Source organism: Chelmon rostratus, chromosome 22 (assembly GCF_017976325.1).
Source record: "Chelmon rostratus isolate fCheRos1 chromosome 22, fCheRos1.pri, whole genome shotgun sequence".
Lineage (NCBI taxonomy): Eukaryota > Metazoa > Chordata > Actinopteri > Chaetodontiformes > Chaetodontidae > Chelmon > Chelmon rostratus.
The window spans coordinates 5,927,159-5,945,978 of record NC_055679.1 but is presented as its reverse complement, the minus strand read 5'-3'; the positions used below and the strand labels follow the sequence as shown (position 1 = coordinate 5,945,978).

General features: G+C 42.7%; 2 protein-coding genes across 2 annotated transcripts in view; one reads left to right on the top strand and one right to left on the bottom strand.

Annotated features, from left to right (window-relative positions):
* Positions 1-7,547, bottom strand: part of LOC121625979 (lymphoid-restricted membrane protein) — a 35,070-nt gene extending 27,523 nt beyond the window's left edge. Inside the window, exons 1-6 of the mRNA XM_041964313.1 lie at positions 7,502-7,547; positions 4,573-5,312; positions 3,300-3,410; positions 2,049-2,229; positions 414-472; positions 224-299 (exon numbers count right to left, since the gene is read on the bottom strand). Coding sequence (XP_041820247.1) covers positions 224-299; positions 414-472; positions 2,049-2,229; positions 3,300-3,410; positions 4,573-5,257 — 1,112 coding nt within the window. The 5' untranslated portion in view covers positions 5,258-5,312; positions 7,502-7,547. The remainder of the gene's footprint in view (positions 1-223; positions 300-413; positions 473-2,048; positions 2,230-3,299; positions 3,411-4,572; positions 5,313-7,501) is intronic.
* bcat1 (branched chain amino-acid transaminase 1, cytosolic) lies at positions 6,578-17,252 on the top strand. The gene is made up of 11 exons (XM_041964315.1): positions 6,578-6,605; positions 7,350-7,402; positions 9,852-10,046; positions 10,248-10,358; positions 10,525-10,644; positions 10,746-10,906; positions 11,220-11,362; positions 11,728-11,813; positions 11,913-12,053; positions 12,861-12,935; positions 15,870-17,252. Exons 2-11 carry the CDS (start codon positions 7,373-7,375, stop codon positions 15,906-15,908), a joined length of 1,101 nt encoding a protein of 366 aa, XP_041820249.1. The 5' UTR covers positions 6,578-6,605; positions 7,350-7,372; the 3' UTR covers positions 15,909-17,252.
* Positions 17,253-18,820: the final 1,568 nt, after the last annotated feature.

Here is an 18,820-nt window from a genome sequence, read left to right as displayed (position 1 = left end):
TCAAAAACAAGGCAAAAGTTAGTAGGCCTTTATTGTGCCAAGCCTATAAGTTACTGTAGTTGCTGCAGTGCAAAGATATGCCTATTTTCATTCTTGAACAGGAATTTCAGTGTTTCATGAAAAACATGGGAAGACGTGGGTGGCCATACACACAAATGAAAGGCATAGTATTACCTACTTACAATAGCATGGATACTCTCACTAATTAAGACATGTCACTTACAATTCTGCTCTGGATGCCTCCCCTCCAAAGGCCTCCAAACTTCCTGAGGTCATATTGAGTAGCATGGACCTCTTGGCTAAAACACACATAGATCCAAAAGACTCGTATTAAAGCCCCAGGTATCAACACAATTAGGTGTGTGTGTATAGTACACGGAGGTGAAAAGCAAATATTATGAGAGCACACTCACCAGACAGGCCATCTCTGAGTTTGACTGAGTCCTGTGTGAGGTCATCTGTTGGCTCTTCCCTGAGGTGAACAGAGAAATCATCAAACATCAAAATGCGCAGTCATACTCATGATTTTTTTTTTTCTACTATTTGGCAGTCATGCACTATGCTGTTGCTTTTGGACTCCTGAGAGCATGTTTGAGATGATATGTTGAACTGTTTAATTTTTGGTGCCTGGCACACTGAGCACTAAAAGCCGTCAGCTCTCTGCTCAGTCTGAAACTCCTCCTCTACGTGATGCACAAACAGATCCTGGACACACTGCAAAGAGAGCTCCGTGACTGGTGCGCAATCCTTACTCATTTGACACTTATACTAGCGTGTGATTATCCACTTCATATACATAAGCATGTCATCACACACGTTGATGCAGAGAGCAAGATGCATCATCATTAAAATTGGACCTCTACTGTAGCAGAGTCCTTCATCGTATGAAGTCTTAAGCTTTATTTACAACCCACACATCAGACCAGTTTTTAAACACCAGAACATAATGGCCCAGATGCATCATCTCTCACAGATTTGTCAAAAATTGCATAAGAGATAAATAAATATAATTATCAAATATTTTGACTTAAAATTTTAATCTTCTGCCTGAGTTACATCAAAGTAGACCAGAGGAGTCAAATGCTGATTTGATGGAGACCTGACAGAGTGCACACAATGACGCAGAGATGCCTCCAAGACAAAAGCTATTCTGCCGTTCAATGGAGATGTACACAGCTGAAAATATGGTGGAAAAATTCTCACCAGTTATCTCTCATCTGATGTGTGACCCACCTACACAACATCTATTGCATAACTCCAGCAAAATACATGAGTTGGTAAATGAGCCAGCCATAGGACTGTTAAGATGGTGCAAGCTGTCCGTTTCACGCCATGTTAAAGAGGTTCGAAGTACAAATGTGTAGAAAGGAGCAAAACTGGCAAATAATTTAGTCGAACACAAACATGATACTAACAGTTGTCAAAACACAAAAGTGCAAAAAAGGAGGCTTTTCACTCTTTGTCCCCAAATGACTGCATTTATTTTCCACCAAGGAAGTCTCCACCTCTGAATACTTTCACTTAGTAATTTTTATTTTTCTAAACTTCGTCTTCAATAGTCAAACCTTCAATTTAAAATGGGCACTCTAGCAAGACAAGACCAGAACCAGAAGATATAGATGCCAGCAGAAAAACCTTCATGTTATCCAACAACAATCCACTACTGATTTATGAGCCTCTGCCGACAGCCTGAAAGAGATTTTAATTTTCTCTTTCATCCACACACAGGAAGGTCAGAGCATGAACTGTAGCTACAGAACAGCACAGCTGGACCTGGATTCAGCATCTCGCTTAAGGTCAAAAGCTTGACCTCAGATGTTCCAGGATATTTTCACTGAGCTGCCCACGCTTCAGCTCAGAGTCTTGTTTTAGTGCATCTTCCTACTCTGCAAGAGCACAAGCTGCTCTGACATCTGAATATGCTGCCGAGTGTGATAGAAGTCCTTCAGGCATTTGGTGAGACGTTATGAGACATGGAAAGGAAACAAAAGGAAGGGATCATGGACTTCTGGTATTGTTACTTTGGAATAAAGTCTGCTTTTCAATACCTGTTGTTGCGGCAGTCATCAATCCACTCCCTCATGACGGCGTGATACGTGTCCAGGTCAATGGAGACGTCTTTGTGCTCTGGGTCAAGCATGTTGCAAAGCTCCTCCAGTCCACTGTCTTCTGAGCTGCGACTGGTGGTGTGCCGCAGGTAGTCCACAATGTGAGACACATAAACTTTACCTGCAAGATGACAGCGACACAGAGACACTTACAAAATCTTCTCATGTCTGGACTCTTCAAGCCCGTTAGAACTGTGATGTTTGAACTACAGGATTTATTTTGCAATCATGTGTAATCTACTTTTGTCGCGCACACACACTTCTGCTCAGTCTTTTTGTCTTTGTTGGATTATAGGTGCAGGGAAAGCAGCAACCATGGTGAAAGTAATAATCATGACTGACTTTTGGTAAGTTGCTTTCAAACAATTCTCAATGCTGACTCCTCTTACAAAAATGCATTCAATGACTGCATCTTTTTCCTACTAAACTGCTCCATGTACTCTATCGTTTGCGCATGTTTACATACAATACTGTTCACTAAAACTGCTCCATTTCAAATACACCATAACACAAGTTGAATTAGACAGAAATCTACTGCATTTTCAAAGCAATAATGTGATTAAACATATTCAAAATTAAATCAGACCAATCATGGCTGAATCCCATCATAGCAGAGGACCCACACACTTATTCTTTTATTATATTATTCAATTGTAACACCATTAAGTTAACACAGACCCAAAGAGGACTGGTGTAGAAAAAAAAAGACATATCACATGAACAGCACAAACAACAGAGGAGGCTGCAATCTAGGATGCAATCAGTTCCAGAAGCCAGGGGGCACAAGCAAAAACATTCTGAAAAAAAATGATCCTCTTCAAAATAGATTTCAGGCAAACAAATTAGAATAAAAAAAAAAATACCACATCCTCCATACAGCTTTTAAAGAGTCCATATCCATGCTGCACAAGATGGTTTGCTCCAGAAAAGCATTCAAATGTAGAGAAAACACAGAAGTCTCTGATCAGATGAGTGTGCTCAAAGGCACAAGACACAATGGTGATACTGTGGGACTGTTGGAAGTTGAAGGAATTACTTCTGCCTTCTACGCAGAAAAACACACTTACACGTTACACTGCACTCAATGAGAACTTACAATTTGCCACTAGGCTGCCATATTCAGCTTGCTGGAAGACTGAAATGTGTGACTCAATCAATAATGACTGTTGCTCTGTGTGTGTGTGTGTGTACCTCGGCGCTGGACGTCACAGGCATGGAAGATGGTATCGAGCAGATTCTCCTCACAGATGAGACTGATTTCTGCCATATTCTCCTTCCTGTTTTCAGAGGCCAGCGATGATCCTGAGCATGGATATCACACACACACACACACACACACACACACACACACACACACACACACACACACACACACACACACACACACACACACACACACACACACACACACACACACACACACACACACACTACATTTTCCTTCTAGCACAGCAACAGCTGTATGCGGTGTGATGGCCAGACACACTATCCAGTCCAAAGTAACAAAAGACAATTAGTTTGGGGTATAACTACAAACTAACTAGCAGCTGGCCCCCCACTAACCCTTGTTCTTCATGCACTTTGTAATGACTTCAATTTTTTTCCAATGCTGGAGCACAACCTCATCCCAGTTTTGCTTGATAGTAATTGGATTAAACATGTTTTGGTTCAGAAATATGGAAGCTGTAAGATCAAAACAGGCTTCAAGACAGGACAGAATGCACCTTTGTCAAATCTGAATTTAAAAAAAAAGAAGAAGAATACCCAAGATGCCCGCTGTTCTGAAATCCTTGGGAAATTGTTTGCTTTGCCTTGTTCGTTATACAGCCGAGCCCATGATTTTTCTCTTTGTACCAATAACCTTGTCAGCACCAATTTTGTTCCTCTGAAGGTAAACAGACTGGAATTTGGGTCTTTCATGATTTTTAAGCCTTTGTCCCTTTTAGGTTTGTATTAAATCTGTGTTTTTCATTCATTTTACAAAATAGCTGCATTCAACCTCTTCTTATTCTCGTTATTGCTACTTAGCAGTTCCTATCAGAGTCCCTGTTCTGAAAAATCCAACTTGGGGTAACAAAAACTACTCTGAAGAACTAAAACACCCCCCTAATACAAAAAATAGGCTAAAACTTCTTCACAGAAATCAGCATTTCAAGCATTTCTTTCTGGTGCAAAAATCAAACACTAAACTGCAGTTTAGATCAAATCATCCATTTTGATCAATAAAGAGTCTTAACCCAAGGTCCACTCACAAGTTTTTTTTCCAGAGCTTTCACTCACACCTCATACTCCTTATTAGTGGATATCAAACAGAAAAACTGACTGATAAAGACCATGAGATGTGGCTGAAAGCTGTCGTAGTTTTGTCAAACTCCTGTCAAGTGAACTGTCACAGCTTTACGCTTTATTTTCGCTGCTACAGAAACCTGCACATCCCAGCTGGCCAGCAGCCGCTCCTCCGTACCTCCATCTCCCATGGACAGTCTTTTTACAACCAGAGCTGGGTAGGGCAGCTCACACTCAGTTGAGGTCCCAGAGTCCGCCGAGCAGAAGTTGAGGTTGTAGGAGAGGGTGCTGTGGTTTGGGGTGAAGGTCCGACACAGAGGGGGGCTCCTGCTCGCCCTCTCGCTCTCCGGCTGCACCGACTGGGGTCCTTGTGTAAATGTAAAGTAAGGGGAGTCCCTGGACTGGCCTGTGGGCGTCGAGCAATTCCTCTGCCATGTCTTAACTTGTCTCAGATCACTCCCATCAGCACCTCTCCTCTCGCCCAGAGTGCTGGTGATGGTGTATGTGACGTTAGCCGGCGAGGAGGGATTGCACACCGGGGCAGAAGGGGTGGACAGAGGGACAGACGGACCCAGGCTGCTCCTCTGGGAAGCTGCAGAGCTCGGCATACCCATCCCTTTCCCCTTCACTCTCTCCTTCCCCCTCTCCCCCTCGTCCCTGCGGAGGGCCCCCTTCTTCAGGATGGCTTCCAGGTTGTGCCTGAGGCCACACTGTGGGCTGTCGTAGCTGCTGGAGGACAGTTTGGGAATCTGGAACGGCGAATTGGGCTCTCGATCACCGCGCCACTGAATGGTCTGCAGCTTGCGGCAGATGCTGTCCACGGGGTTGTGGCGACGACTGGGCTGCGGCGTGTAATAGTCCATGCTGCTGACGGCAGGGCTGCAGTGCTGGCTTCCTGGCTAGAGGAGAGGCTGAAGTCTGAGGGCAGAGAAGCAGAAAATATTTTCTTTATTTGCATGCAAAGTTGATAAAATGGAGACATCGATAAAAAAAAAAAAAAAAACACTGAAAAGCCATAGTTATTCTGCTGGTAGATGACTAACACTGTGCAGCAGAGCACCATGATGTGCTGGCACAGTCAATCTGTAGAGGACCCTTTTCCCCAGCTGTTCAAACTTGAAACAAGCAGGAAGGAAGGATCAAAGAAAGGAAGAAGATGGGGAAGAAGGACAAGAGAAATAGATGGGGTTTCAAATTGTAACACTAAGAAAACAAATGGCTTCATAAGAGACGGCAGTCCATACAAGTCACTGCTCATGCATCCCAGTCCACAAGGTCTCAGAGTTGAAATCCTGGCATCTCAGTGTGGGGAAATCAAAGCGTCGCCGTCAGGCTCCAGGTGTGCAAACGAGCAAATTCATTCAAGAGTTTGATAACGAATTCTAAACACAGCAGCTTTTATTCCCGCAACATTTCGTCGAGAACTCCCTGCAGCTGAAATAAAAAATTAAACTGGACATCACAATCAATTCAATTGCAGTGTACTTGTAAAATAAGCTGCTCTTAAACAGAAACGAGCAAAAACAAGTGCATCAAACGACTGAGCAAAGATGTCCGGCGGCGACAGCCACATTAACAGCAACATTTACATTTCTTTTCTGTCCACACAAATATAAACACCTGACCAACCTGTCTGACCAAGAAAAGCTCACCTTCTGTTCGCCTCTTCAAACAGCACTCCTTTGCTGGCAGGACGTGGGTTTTTGTTACCTCGTAAAGCCCGTGTGAGCGCACGTCCAAGGTAAAATGTTTGGCCAACTGTCCAGCCGCACGCGGAGAGCACGCGCGCAGGTGGCGTGAGGCTCGTCGGCGCGAGACAGAAAGAGTTAAAAAAAAATCCCTCGGTGGGTGCTCTAAAAACGAGCCAGCACCCCCTCCCTGTGGCCTGAAAGGGACACGGCAGCCAACATAAGAGGCCGCAACTTCATACTCACGGTGCTGTGAGTTTGGAAAGTCCAGTCCAACATGTTTAAAGTTTGTTTCCCCAAACTTAACCCGCCTTTTTTTTTGGCGTCTCACATGTCACCACGTCGAGAGTGACGAAATATTAATTTGGCTAATTTGGATGTTTGGTGTCATGACAACACAGTAAAGGGGCTGGTTTCAACCTGAGCGCGCAGTAAGTGGTTTAGCAGGAGTACTTGAAGGTGTGCTCTGTAAATTCCAGCACACTTGGACCAGACCTCATCAGACGTCTCTCCTGCTCTGAAGGTAACTTATCCTGCAAAACTGACTGACTACTGCACTGCTGTGTTCATATTCAGGATAAATACTGGTGACCCAGGTGGGGCTTTTGCAGGTTGTAAGTACATAATTGCTTATATATATATCTTATAACTAAATTTTAGTAAAGTGTAAGTAAGCAATATTAACAGTCTGGATTAAAACAGGAAAATTACTCTTGTTTTCAGACATACGGACCTACTTCAAACTCATATAAAGCCATATGTCATTAATGAAGGTCAATGATTTCTATTATATTCTATTAGAATTCTTATTTCTGTTCATAGCTGCATTTAAAAAGATATTTCATCAAGAATACAATGCAGCTTTCACTATACAATGTGATGGTAAACACAACAGTGTGGCCAAAAATCCTAGAAAGAGCTGTATGGATATTATCAATAAATGTTAGACATTGAATGAAGTTTGCTGCATGTTGCTGAGGGAAATATTCTGTGAATTCTGTGAAATGATCATGAGAAGACGGGAGAGGAATTTTACTGCTCGCCGCAACAGAAGCTGGCTCCACAAGATATTTCATCCTGCTCAGCAGGTCGCTCCCCTGTCCTGACACATTTTCCTCGAGCACTGCTAACACATACTGCAGTTATTAACGCACATTTGTAAGTTTGCTTTCGAAGAAGAGGGTGCAGATTTATGTATGATTTAATTACTGTCTATTTTTAGTGCCATCACTGGATTGTTTAAATATTTGTTAATAACTGTTTTCAGGAAGGAAACATTCCACCACCCCGATGGCTGATAACTGCACTCCAAGCTTCAAGGTATTGAAATCACTAATTTAAGTGTCGTGGCTGTTTAGTTTGCTTAACTTCAACTGGTGTTAGTAAAGGCCACTGTCTGAACGACATAAGGACACCTACCCCCAGTAGCTGCTCCAGCTGCAGCATCTTGATGATTCCTCGGCTTCCTTACACTTGAAATTCCCCCCTGTTGCTCCAAATAGAAGATATTCCAGCACTGCTTCCTGTCCTCATGTTGCAGGAGCAGTGCTGAAAGGCCTTGAGAGACACAGCTGTTCAACAGTGTTCTTACTGTGACGACAAAATGCATGAAAAACTAATCCAATGGACATTCCAGCACTTGAAGGAGTCCTTCTCCTATGAACCTGTGCACTGCTTTTCCATGGCGTTTGATTTAGCTCTTGACTCGTCCATGTTTTTGCAGCCAGCGTTCACTCCTGTACTGGTCCTCTTTCCTCCTAGTGCAGCCTGCTCAGCAGAATCCACTTTCCCAGCTCACGCTAAGTAGCTGGAGCTTTGCTTGTTTTCTGACCCTGAACACCTGAGCAGTAGACAGCAGGCTCAGGTGGAGATTAGGGTTGACATTTGCAGACACACACACAGTCGCACACTCACAGTGATGAGTGCTGGCTTTGGTTTGGAGACTGTAGTTAAACAATGCCAGAGAAATTTAGAAAAGGGAAATTTAAACCATGATAATCAGAGGCAAATATACAAATGCGGTAGAAAAAATGCATTACTCTGACCACTTTCACGCTGTGTTGAACTGTGGTAGCTCGCCACCTTTCCTGTACTGTAATCTGGGATTAAGGTGCAAGTAACCTTCTGCATTAGGAGGGAGGGGTTGAAGAGCCAGTCTAATCCCAGATAACTTGAACAGGTAACGAACTGAATGGCAGACCAGGAAGAGGCGTCCCTTTAAAAGGATGGCATAACTCAGTCTTGCAGAACAGCAGGACAGGACAGCACTTGCTCTTGATAAACATGACTCATATTTCTCAACCTGCTGTTATTGTCATGCCATAAATGCAGCATGAGGACAGAATGGGCTCCGAGACTGGATGACTCAGATTCAAGACCTCTCAATACTAATATGATGCCATTCTGTTCTATATCTAACCATGACCTTTGACCTCTAAATGGGGTGGCTGAGAAAGACGGCTTCAATGCAGGTTTACAAAAAGTATCAACCTGTTTGTTCCTTTCTGAATGTCTCTTTGATGTTGTGGTGTCACTGGTCTGGTGTCTGGTTTTGCAGCTGTATGGTCACCCACAGGTAAACTGTCACTCACGTTGCCTGTGGCAGTCTTTGAATTAGCCTGCAACTCTGCCAATGTTATGGCACTCCCTGCTGGCCGCTGAAAAACAATTGGAAATGTAGCCACAAGCAGTGGTTTGCGGTTCCAAGCCCCTTTTGCATGCAGCATTATGTCTTTGTTTAAACAAGGGGTGAAACCAATCATACAACAAAGCCTGCAGCATTTCAATATTTGTGCACTCAAAGTTGCCCCCCCCAAGATGTCTCCAGGGAGTTGCTCAAAGTTATGAGTAAATATGTGACAGACCCGCTAGCAACAATCAGTATGGAACTTCAGCGTTTGCTTAACACTTGCCCCCAGAGCATGCACACCTAAAATGGTGAAATTCTGTTCTCTGGGTTGTGATGATGGATTGGACTCAAATTGCTTGGGTAGGCCTATTCCCAAACACGGTCTCAAGATATGAATCAAGATTTGTGATGATTGGACAAATTGTTACGAGTTTTGACCATTTTCCTGCAAAGCTCAAGTTATTTGGCTGATCTCAGTCCTGTGATGCTGTATGCCCATTTTGGTGTTGCCAAAATCCAACAAGTTCTATTTATATTGCTGTTTTTCAAAATGGCAGATCCATCACGAGTGACTTTTACGGTCCAAGAGGCTTTTTTGTAGAGCACACTGCGCTGAACTTGTGCGTCCGGTTTCAAATGAATCATGCCCTCGTGGTAAGGGGGCGTGACCTCTCCAAAATTGAAATGTTGGGCCTTAATCATAGCGCAGACATCTGGCTGCCAGGGCTCACATTTCTTGGGAAACACTTGCACATCATTTCCAGTTATTTGCCTCTGTGTTATTATTATTTATAACTCATTTCAGATCACAGCAATTTGACCCGAAATAATAATAATGATAATGACAATGAGTTGGCAAAGCACGATAAGGTTGGAAGCTTAAGGGCCTTAACTAGAGAAGCTAAGAGCTGAAACACATTGCTCAAAAAGCTGGAGGCTCCTGCTACAATAGGTGTCTCCATGGCCTCATTTTGCTATGATGACACACACGTGTACACACACACACACACACACATAGGAGCACATTTCCTGTACAGGTGATCAGTTGGTGAAATGTGAACATTATGCTCTATGAATTGAAATGGTGATAAATCATGGCCTCTATTTCCTTTGCTGTTCTGTTCTGTGTTTTTGAACCAGGCAGCTGACCTGGTTATCCAGCTGACCTCCGCTCCAAAGCCCATCGTGGACTTGCCCACGTTCGGGACTGTCTTCACTGACCACATGCTGACCATAGAGTGGAGTGCGGCTGAAGGCTGGCAGGCGCCGCTCATCAAGCCCTTTGGGAACCTGTCATTCCACCCGGCCTGTTCATCACTACACTACGGCATACAGGTACTGACCAGAAAGGATTCAAACTTTAGCCTGTTGTTTATACCTTTATACCTTATAGCTGCAGGGGTCTAAGATGATCTCAAGACCAGTCTTGCTCAAGCACTGATTTAATTTAGTTTTTAGTTCGGTCATTTTCAGTATTTTTCACCTTGACAGTTTAACCTGACTTTAGTTGCTTCTCTCTCTTTCTCTTCTCAACAGCTCTTTGAAGGGCTGAAGGCGTACCGTGGGGATGACAACCGACTGCGTCTCTTCAGACCGATGCTCAACATGATCCGCATGTCCAAATCGGCTAAGAGAGCTTGTCTACCTGTAAGATGGATAAGAGGAATGAATGGATGGATGAGTGGATGACAGTAATGAAAAAATGACTGTAACTATAATTACAACTTCAACTTCACTTCTGACGTTTCTAAGTGCCATAGCCACCCTCCATTTTTCCTTGTATTTTCTTTGTCCACCTCTCTCCCTCCTGCAGGCTTTTGATGAGTTGGAGCTGCTGGAGTGTATCAGGCGACTGGTAGAGATTGACCATGCCTGGACTCCTCACTCAGACTCAGCAGGTCTGTACATCAGACCAACATTTATTAGCACTGAGGTAAGGGGGATCAAGAAGTCCTGCAACCACTATGAAGGTTTCGTTTTTTTAATTAAATGGAATTTAAAAGACGTTGCTTTGTGTTTATGTGTCTGTGGTAGTCTACTCTGGGCATGAAGAAGCCAACCCGTGCCTTGCTGTATGTGATCATGTGTCCAGTGGGCCCTTACTTCAACACTGAGGCAGAGGCCCTGTCCTTGTGGGCCGACCCAAAGTACACGCGGGCCTGGAAAGGAGGAACTGGAGACTGCAAGATGGGAGGGTGGGTGGACACACACTGTATAAATGTTTTAGTTTATTCACTGATAATCGACGCGCTCAACTCCAAGATATGGGTGCTGAATCCTTAAAGAAAAGTGCAGAATAATCGTCAGCACTACACTCCTGCAATTTTGGTTTGATTCGCTATTGAAAATATCCACGTTGTTTCTTAAATGAAATTAGTGATGTTGTTTAGTTTTGTGTACTATCATTCAAACACACGCAGCAGGTAAGTGTAAGGTGAAGAACAATCATGCATTTGAGAGATCTGCACCGATAAAAACAAATGCAACTGTTGCTTTGGATGTCTGCAGGAACTACGGCTGTTCCTTCTTTGCCCAGTACGAAGCAGGGGATTATGGGTGTCAACAGGTGCTGTGGCTGTATGGAGATGATCACCAGATCACTGAGGCAGGAACCATGAACATCTTCCTGCACTGGATCAATGAGGATGGAGGTTAGTCACACGACCAGAAAATCACTTGGCCAATCAAAGGCTGTTTTGCTTTGCCGTAGATGAAGCGGAAGATGTAGATGTAGAGTTGTAGCACAGAGAATAGCTTTAGCCTTTGGACAAGAGGTCAAATGGGTTGTTGGTTCATCTTCCAATTGCACCACAGATGCAAACAATGTTCACATTCATGATAAAGTTATGTAATATGCTTCGGGTACAAAATGTTTTACAAATGCGACCTCCACTGGCAGAACAATGTCACTACAACATGATGATATACAGCATCTGCAGTCATCAGTTTTTGTTTGTTTTGTTTGCCTTAACAATTTTGTTTTGCTCTATTTATTTTTTATTTATATTTTTTTCAGAGGAGGAACTTGCAACTCCACCTCTGGACGGTATCATACTCCCAGGTGTAACCCGACAGAGCGTCCTGGAGCTAACCAAGAAATGGGTGAGTAAGACAACACCGTAAAGATCAACACGAATGGATAAATATTCCAAATTAGGCATCACATTTCCTCTGCTCCTTTCTGCTCTCGCCCGTGTCCAGGGTGAGTTTAAGGTGACAGAGCGCTACCTGACCATGAGCCAGCTGTGCTCTGCTCTGAAGCAGCAGCGGGTCAAAGAGTTGTTTGGCTCCGGTACTTCCTGGATAATCTGTCCCATAGGGCGCATCGTTTACCAGGGAGAGGTAAGAGAGAGCAGCAGACCCATTCTGTATGGATCTGTTCACCAATATAAACCAAAGACAATTAGATTAAATGATATAAAATTACATATGGAAATGTATGTTCATTTGAAAATAACTCATGGTTTCTAGTGTATAACCTATATCTCAATGCTTAAACAAAGATTAAATGTCAGAGTGGAGGGCAGCAGAATTCATATGTTTTATTTATGTTACCATTCTGGGTTTCAAGGATGACTTTTGGCAAAGATGTTATTCCCTTTTCACTGATATCCTGGCCATGAAATAGTCCAGGACAAAACCTCTTGTGAAACCACAACTTGACATCTTTACACTTTGATTTTTGTTGGATTTAACAAATGAGGTGTAATGCAAGATGTATTTATGCAAAGCTACGCAACAAAGTTTCAAGTACGTTTAAACCAGAGTCAAATTCCTTTTATGTGCACAAATACATGGCCAATAAATCCAATTCTACTTCTGCTTCTGCCGGCTGTAGCCTCAGTCTTTAAATCATTTTGCCCTCTCATCTTCTGCTTCATGATATTTTAAAGGCATATTTTACCATTTACCATTTATTTCAGCAACAAAATGTTATGCTGTCTTTATTTGATTAAAATTTTCACATGAAAGAAGTACATTTTAAGAAAAAGTAGCTATCTTTTTATCTTTAGAAGGTCGTCACAACCCTCTGGCTTCATGTTTTAATATAATAATATGTTTACTTTATATCATCTACGTTCTTGCACTTTATATTGTAACACATAAGCTCACAGAGACGGTTAAATTATTAAAATTGTGTGTTTTTAGAGCTTTCTCATCCCCGCTCAGGATAAAAACTCACAGCTGACTTCACGGATAGCAAAAGAACTCACAGATATACAGGTTGGTGGACGCACAGACACACACGCTCACATGTATGCACGCACATCCCACAGATGTTTCCCCAAGCTCGGTAACAGCTGGTTAAGCATCTGTGTTCTTTACACTCCTGTCGCCCTCAGGACTCTATTTCCAAGCAGTGATAGGTAACTCTGAACAAAGTATTCAGTGATGTGATTGTATGGTGGGAGAAAAGTTAGAACAGCAGCATCCTATGGAATAAAAGGTGGGGCGAAAAGACAATGCCTGGAACATTTGTACTTTATCACATGTCAGCCTCATAAGTGCTCACACGTTTACTAACCAACAGTAAAGAGGCTTCACTGAAAAAAGACAAATACATAGAAATATTGACTAAATTAAATAATAAATAAATAAAACTAAAATATTCCCTCTAAATATTAACTTATCACACATCTCCATAATTGCATTACAGGGCTTTTATCTGTGTAATTATTATGTAACTCAATGAGATAAAAGCTTTAAGTTGTTATTTTATGAACAAACCCCCATTGGTCCTTATTCATTGTACACCCACTGTATGCATTACAGCCTGTAAGTACATAAAAAGTGAAATATCTAATTAAGTCATGAGTAATGGCTTGGTAATATTGTACATGGCCTACAAACAGGGCACCTCTACGGTCTACACAGCTCCGCAGGTTTAAACAGATTCATAATGTTCTTTGCTGAAGGCTTGATTTGTGTTAATGAGCGTGTTATGTATCGCTGACTTTCTGTTATTGTTCTGTGTAATGAGCCTATTATCATCAGGGGCATAAGCTTCAGTGTGATCCTTATTTTCTCACTTGTACTGGGAGAGCCCCTCTTATGTTGAGATCACAATCAGACTAAAAAGGTTTTGGTACATTGTGTGGCAAATCTGATAAACTGCAGAATTTGTAAAGGTTTGCTTGTCTTCAAAGATCAGGTTTCCGAGAAAAATCACTTGTGCGTGATTTGTGTCTTGTATGTCATACAGAAATGTGGGAAACTGGAGTGCTGTAAACACATCAAGTGATTTGATTTCAAATGTCATAGTCGACAAACAAGGGTACTCCTTTCCAGTCAAGGCTCACAACAAAATGACAAAATGAATCATATTCCTATCTGGACACACACGCAATGCAAAACTAAAGCACAAAAATCCTTTGGGCAAGTGTTCTCTGTCCACCAAACTCCAGCCAAATCTGTAGCTTTTTTAGACACAGAGGTGAAAACCTTTTAAGTTGTCTGTGAGTTGTTAGCAGTTCCGTCACAGAGACATTTCCTTCTAAGATTCTCAGATGATTTCATTTAAAGAGGTGAAACCATCCAGCATTTTACTGGAAAAAGCAGAGGCTAGAGAAATGTCCAAGAAAATTAGTGCAGCAGAACATTGTTTTTTCTTCTACTGCATGTAAAGTATTTCATATGTGCTCCACAGTATAGTGGCACATACAGACAGGACATTTATCTCCAGAACAAGTGCTTTGATGCTTTACATTTTGCTGATAATACTTCTGTATTTTTCCTTTAGTGGGATTTTAATGCAGGCCTTTCTCTTGTAATGGAGAACAGTCTTGCTACTACTACTAGTCGAGAGTTAGTGATTTTAAATCTTTGAACTGAGCCACACAAAATGACTTGAATCCACAAAGAGCTTTGGCATTTCTTGTTTAGCAGTGGCATCACAGATATTCCTGACTGGGGCAGCGTGTCCTTGTTTGGTTGTTTTCATGACAGGCTTATAAAGACTGTGAATCCTAAACTGTGACTGGTTTTGCACGGGATGCTCTGTAAGCACCCACATCTAAATTACATGAGCAGCTAGTGGCCCTTTCCTGATCTTCTAAACATCCTTGAAGCACTTTGATTAGTTGATGTGCCTTATCTCTGCAACTAGTGGCTTTTGTCATCTTTTCTTTGGCTTTGTCTCCCTCTTGCTGTTTGTACTGTCTGCGCTGCGTCTGTGTTTTTTTGTCTTTCTGGTCAGTCTGGGGCAGTCGATTAGCATATCTGCCCTCTCCATCATCCGGGTCTCGTATGCATGCGTGACATGTGTTCAGAACGCGTTGACCACATCTTTCTATTCGATAACATCTGCCTTCGTCAACAGTGCTTCAGAAAGAGACAGCTGCTGGGCCTAATGGTGGAGTGTGGAGGGTTGGAGATAGGGGCAAGACAAACTCCTGAATTCTCTCATTAAGCTCCCTGCAATTGCACAAACCCAATTATTGCCTCAGCCTTTTGTGATCTTCAAAGCCAAGATGCTGCAAATGAAGCCTCGAACAAGTGGGAGAGGAGGAGGAGGAGGAGGAAGAAGATTTGGTGGAGGGGGGGAAGGGGCGGGGGTGAAGCTTAATGAACAATAAAATCAACAAAACGCTGGAAAACGCTGCGCTCCTTCCGCGGCGCTGTTAAATCTGTTGACATTTCATTTGGAGGGAAGCAGCGCAGTGTTATCCCCCCACACACACTCCTCTCTTGAAGACAACATTGTGCAACAAACAAACGAGTGGTCTGAGGCAGCAGATGAAAGATGGCTTCACTAAGTCGCCCTGCTGTTCCTCTTTCAAGTTAATTAGAAATCACATTCTTTTGTTTCCCCTTCGCAGGCGTTTATTTACTTTCTCACTTCGACCATTAGAACAAATTTGCAACATGAGACGCAAATAATTGGATTTGTCTCCGCGGCTGTCACGGATTGGGGAACATTTTGTTTTGATTTTTATTATAGTTCCCGTCCTCTGTTGTGTTATGTTGGTGGCTGAGTTTGCAGATTTGCTTACGGATATTCGATTGCATTTTTTGATTTGTGTTTTGCTCGCAATTAAGCGGCGGCAGGCGAGAGAAGTCTGGTGCTTTAGTGATGTCAGATTTTTTTTTTCACTGCTCAGGCCTCAGGAGGACCAGAGACTTTCTAATAACCTTTTCATGACCTTTGTTCTCTTACAGTATGGACGCACACCCAGCGACTGGACCTTCCTGGTGTAGCAGTGATGAAGAGGCCTGAAACACAGACATACACACACAATGACCAGCGTGTGTAGAACATAATCAAACTATTACGCAACAACCAAAGTCATACTGTAAATGTGCATTAAATAGGAAACAAGTATCTGCAATATTTGTAGTCTAACTGCAATATGCTGGAGAACAACTCTGTGGCAAGAGTGTCATTCCACTTTACCTCCTTTTAAACTTAATTTAATGACAAACACACAACTGTCCAAAATAATTAACAAAAGTAGGCTAATGTCTCATGCAATACTGCACAATAACTTACACTAACCCAGCCACCATGGCTTATACTGCTGCTTCTCATCTCCTTTTCCGACCAGCATCCAGGACAAAAGCAACTGCAAGGGGATTGAGTTTTATAGTTTATAGTGAAATACAGTGCAGACTATTATGTCATAGTCCTGTAATGACCCTGTAATGAGTGGAGCTGCTTCTCTTTGGTAAGGCATCTGACGGTAGAGATGATGGTGTTGCTACTCATAGCTGGTTTTCCAGGTTTGGGTCAGTCAGTCTTGAGCAGAACTGAGTTTTTGCAAGAATCAACTCTGAAGAGCGCTGCTCTCAGTAGTAGAATGCCGCTGAGCTCAGAGTCCCATGTTGTTGGTTGTCAGGCACAGCAGCTGGTTCCACATTAAACTGCAAATATGCTCAGTTGCTTTCGTTCACATTTCATGTCCGGAAACCACTCACCAAACGCCTGAAGGAGTTTTCACACTCAGCAGTGTATCCAGAATAGGAACATTTTCAATGTTTCCACTTTCCAGCTGCACTTGGCACAGCTTTAACTTCACCTCAAATGATTTCTTATTCGAAAGGATAGAGCCAAAGCACACAGACTGAGTTTCCATGTCAGGTTTTCTTTCATCTCTATGAATTATTCCAGACAAACTGACACTTTTCATCAATTTTACTTTGTCCAGCAGCTCCACAGCAGCAACAATGCCCTCCTTCACAAATTCTCCTTCTTAGCTTGTTAACTTTTAGCTCGCTCATCACAAAACCTGCCTGCAGAACAGTGTCTCTGTCAGAATGTGGTCTCGTGAAAGCTCCTTGTTGGGCACCCAAACTTCATCCAAGCAGATTTTTCCTCGCAGCTCAAGCAAACACCCGGATTCGCTCCGAATTCTTCTCTGATCCAGAGCCATTTACCAGCTGGAGGAGAGCTCAGAATTTGTTTTTTTAAACTTCTTGGATTAAAAAGTGGAATCATCCTCACTTTCGCTTCTTGACCTGTCTGCAGCAGCCAGCCGCAGAAAAGCCTGTACCTCTTTATAAACACATGTTAACACCTGTTAATGTAGCACAATAAATGTTCAGCTGGCCATCACTCATTTAACTCGAGTACTGTAATGTTTTATTGTGTCTATACAATGTATTTTGTCCTGAAGTTAAAATCCTATGTTAAAGATTGTTAATAAAATTATTGTCTTTACTTAAACACTTTCCCAGGGGACCAAGAACCTTTTGAGGAACTCAGGACTTAAAACCGTCAGACTAAATATAGTTCCAGTTGCAAAAAAAGTCCCCACTCCAAGTGAAGTCCTTCCAATGGTTCAGGAACTTGAGGGGCGAGCCAGGCTCTGCAGAGACTCTTCCACAATCCTTGATGATGCTGAGGAGTGTTTTCCTGCCACCCTACACACACACACACACACACACACACACTCATCGAGAACCTGGAACAGAACCAAAGCCATCAGCATAATGGAGTCATAACAGAAAGCCATCAAACCGGAGAGCCCTTGGCTGTTTGGCTCTGCACACACGTACACGCACCCATACACACACACACACACACACACGCAACATAAACCAGGATACACTGCACCAGCTTAAAAATGAGAACTCAGGAGTTTAAGTTTTGCCTACTTGTAAATCCATGCCTCATTAACTGAGATCTTGTCTATATGTCTAGCTGTACCTGTGCATGCAATGGATGCACACGTGTGTATGTATGTGTGTGTGTGCGTGCGTGCGTGTGCAAGGGGGTGCCCAGTGGCGTGCTGGATGATTTTTGGCTCTTTGTGAAGACAGCTCATTTTGGCGGCAGCTCCCTCCTTGTGTGTAGTGGCACAGCTGGTGTAGAGCCCAGTGAGCGCACACACACGCACGCACGCACGCACACACACACACACAAAACACAGCCTTCAAAATGCCAAACACCCAAACACCATCTAGCCTGCTTGATCTAGGCCACTGGTGAAATTACCACAGCGCATAACTCAGTGTCTTATTCTCTAGATTCCACTCCTTTCTCTTGTTTGCTCTTGCTTGCTATTACTGTAAACGCACACAGCAGATTGTTCAATAATCATTAGCTGTAACTTAGTCTCTGAAGCACTTCACTCCATTACTCGCCCACAGGGATCATTACAGCTACATCTAATCTAATCTAAATGACATCTAGACAGGTGAGGACACGTTGCGTGATTGTTTCGGGGCATGTCGGATATTAGCTTCTCTGAAACCGTTCCAGGAACACTAAACAGCAAATTTGTGTTGTTGTTACTTCATTGATATTTGCTTTGAGTCGACAAGCGTTGATTGGACAGTTGCTGATGAGCCTCTGGGGCAATAATTCATAACTATGTGAAAGTGTTGAAGTAGCTCTGATGGTGTGAAGCGGATGCACAGTGCTGTTTTGACACAGACTGAAGTTAGACTAAGCACAACTTTTTGATGCAATATTAGTGATGTTAAATTGGACTGAATTCTATTAGTGTTTGTTTCCATTCATATACATAAGCTGGCCAGAATATTAGCTATACTCTGGAAACCACTGACACAAGTCAACAAAAATTATTACACTATTGTTATTATTCTAACTAACTGTACTGGTGTACCCAGTAAACTGGCAACTAATTTGAGAAGGGCTATGAAGAACT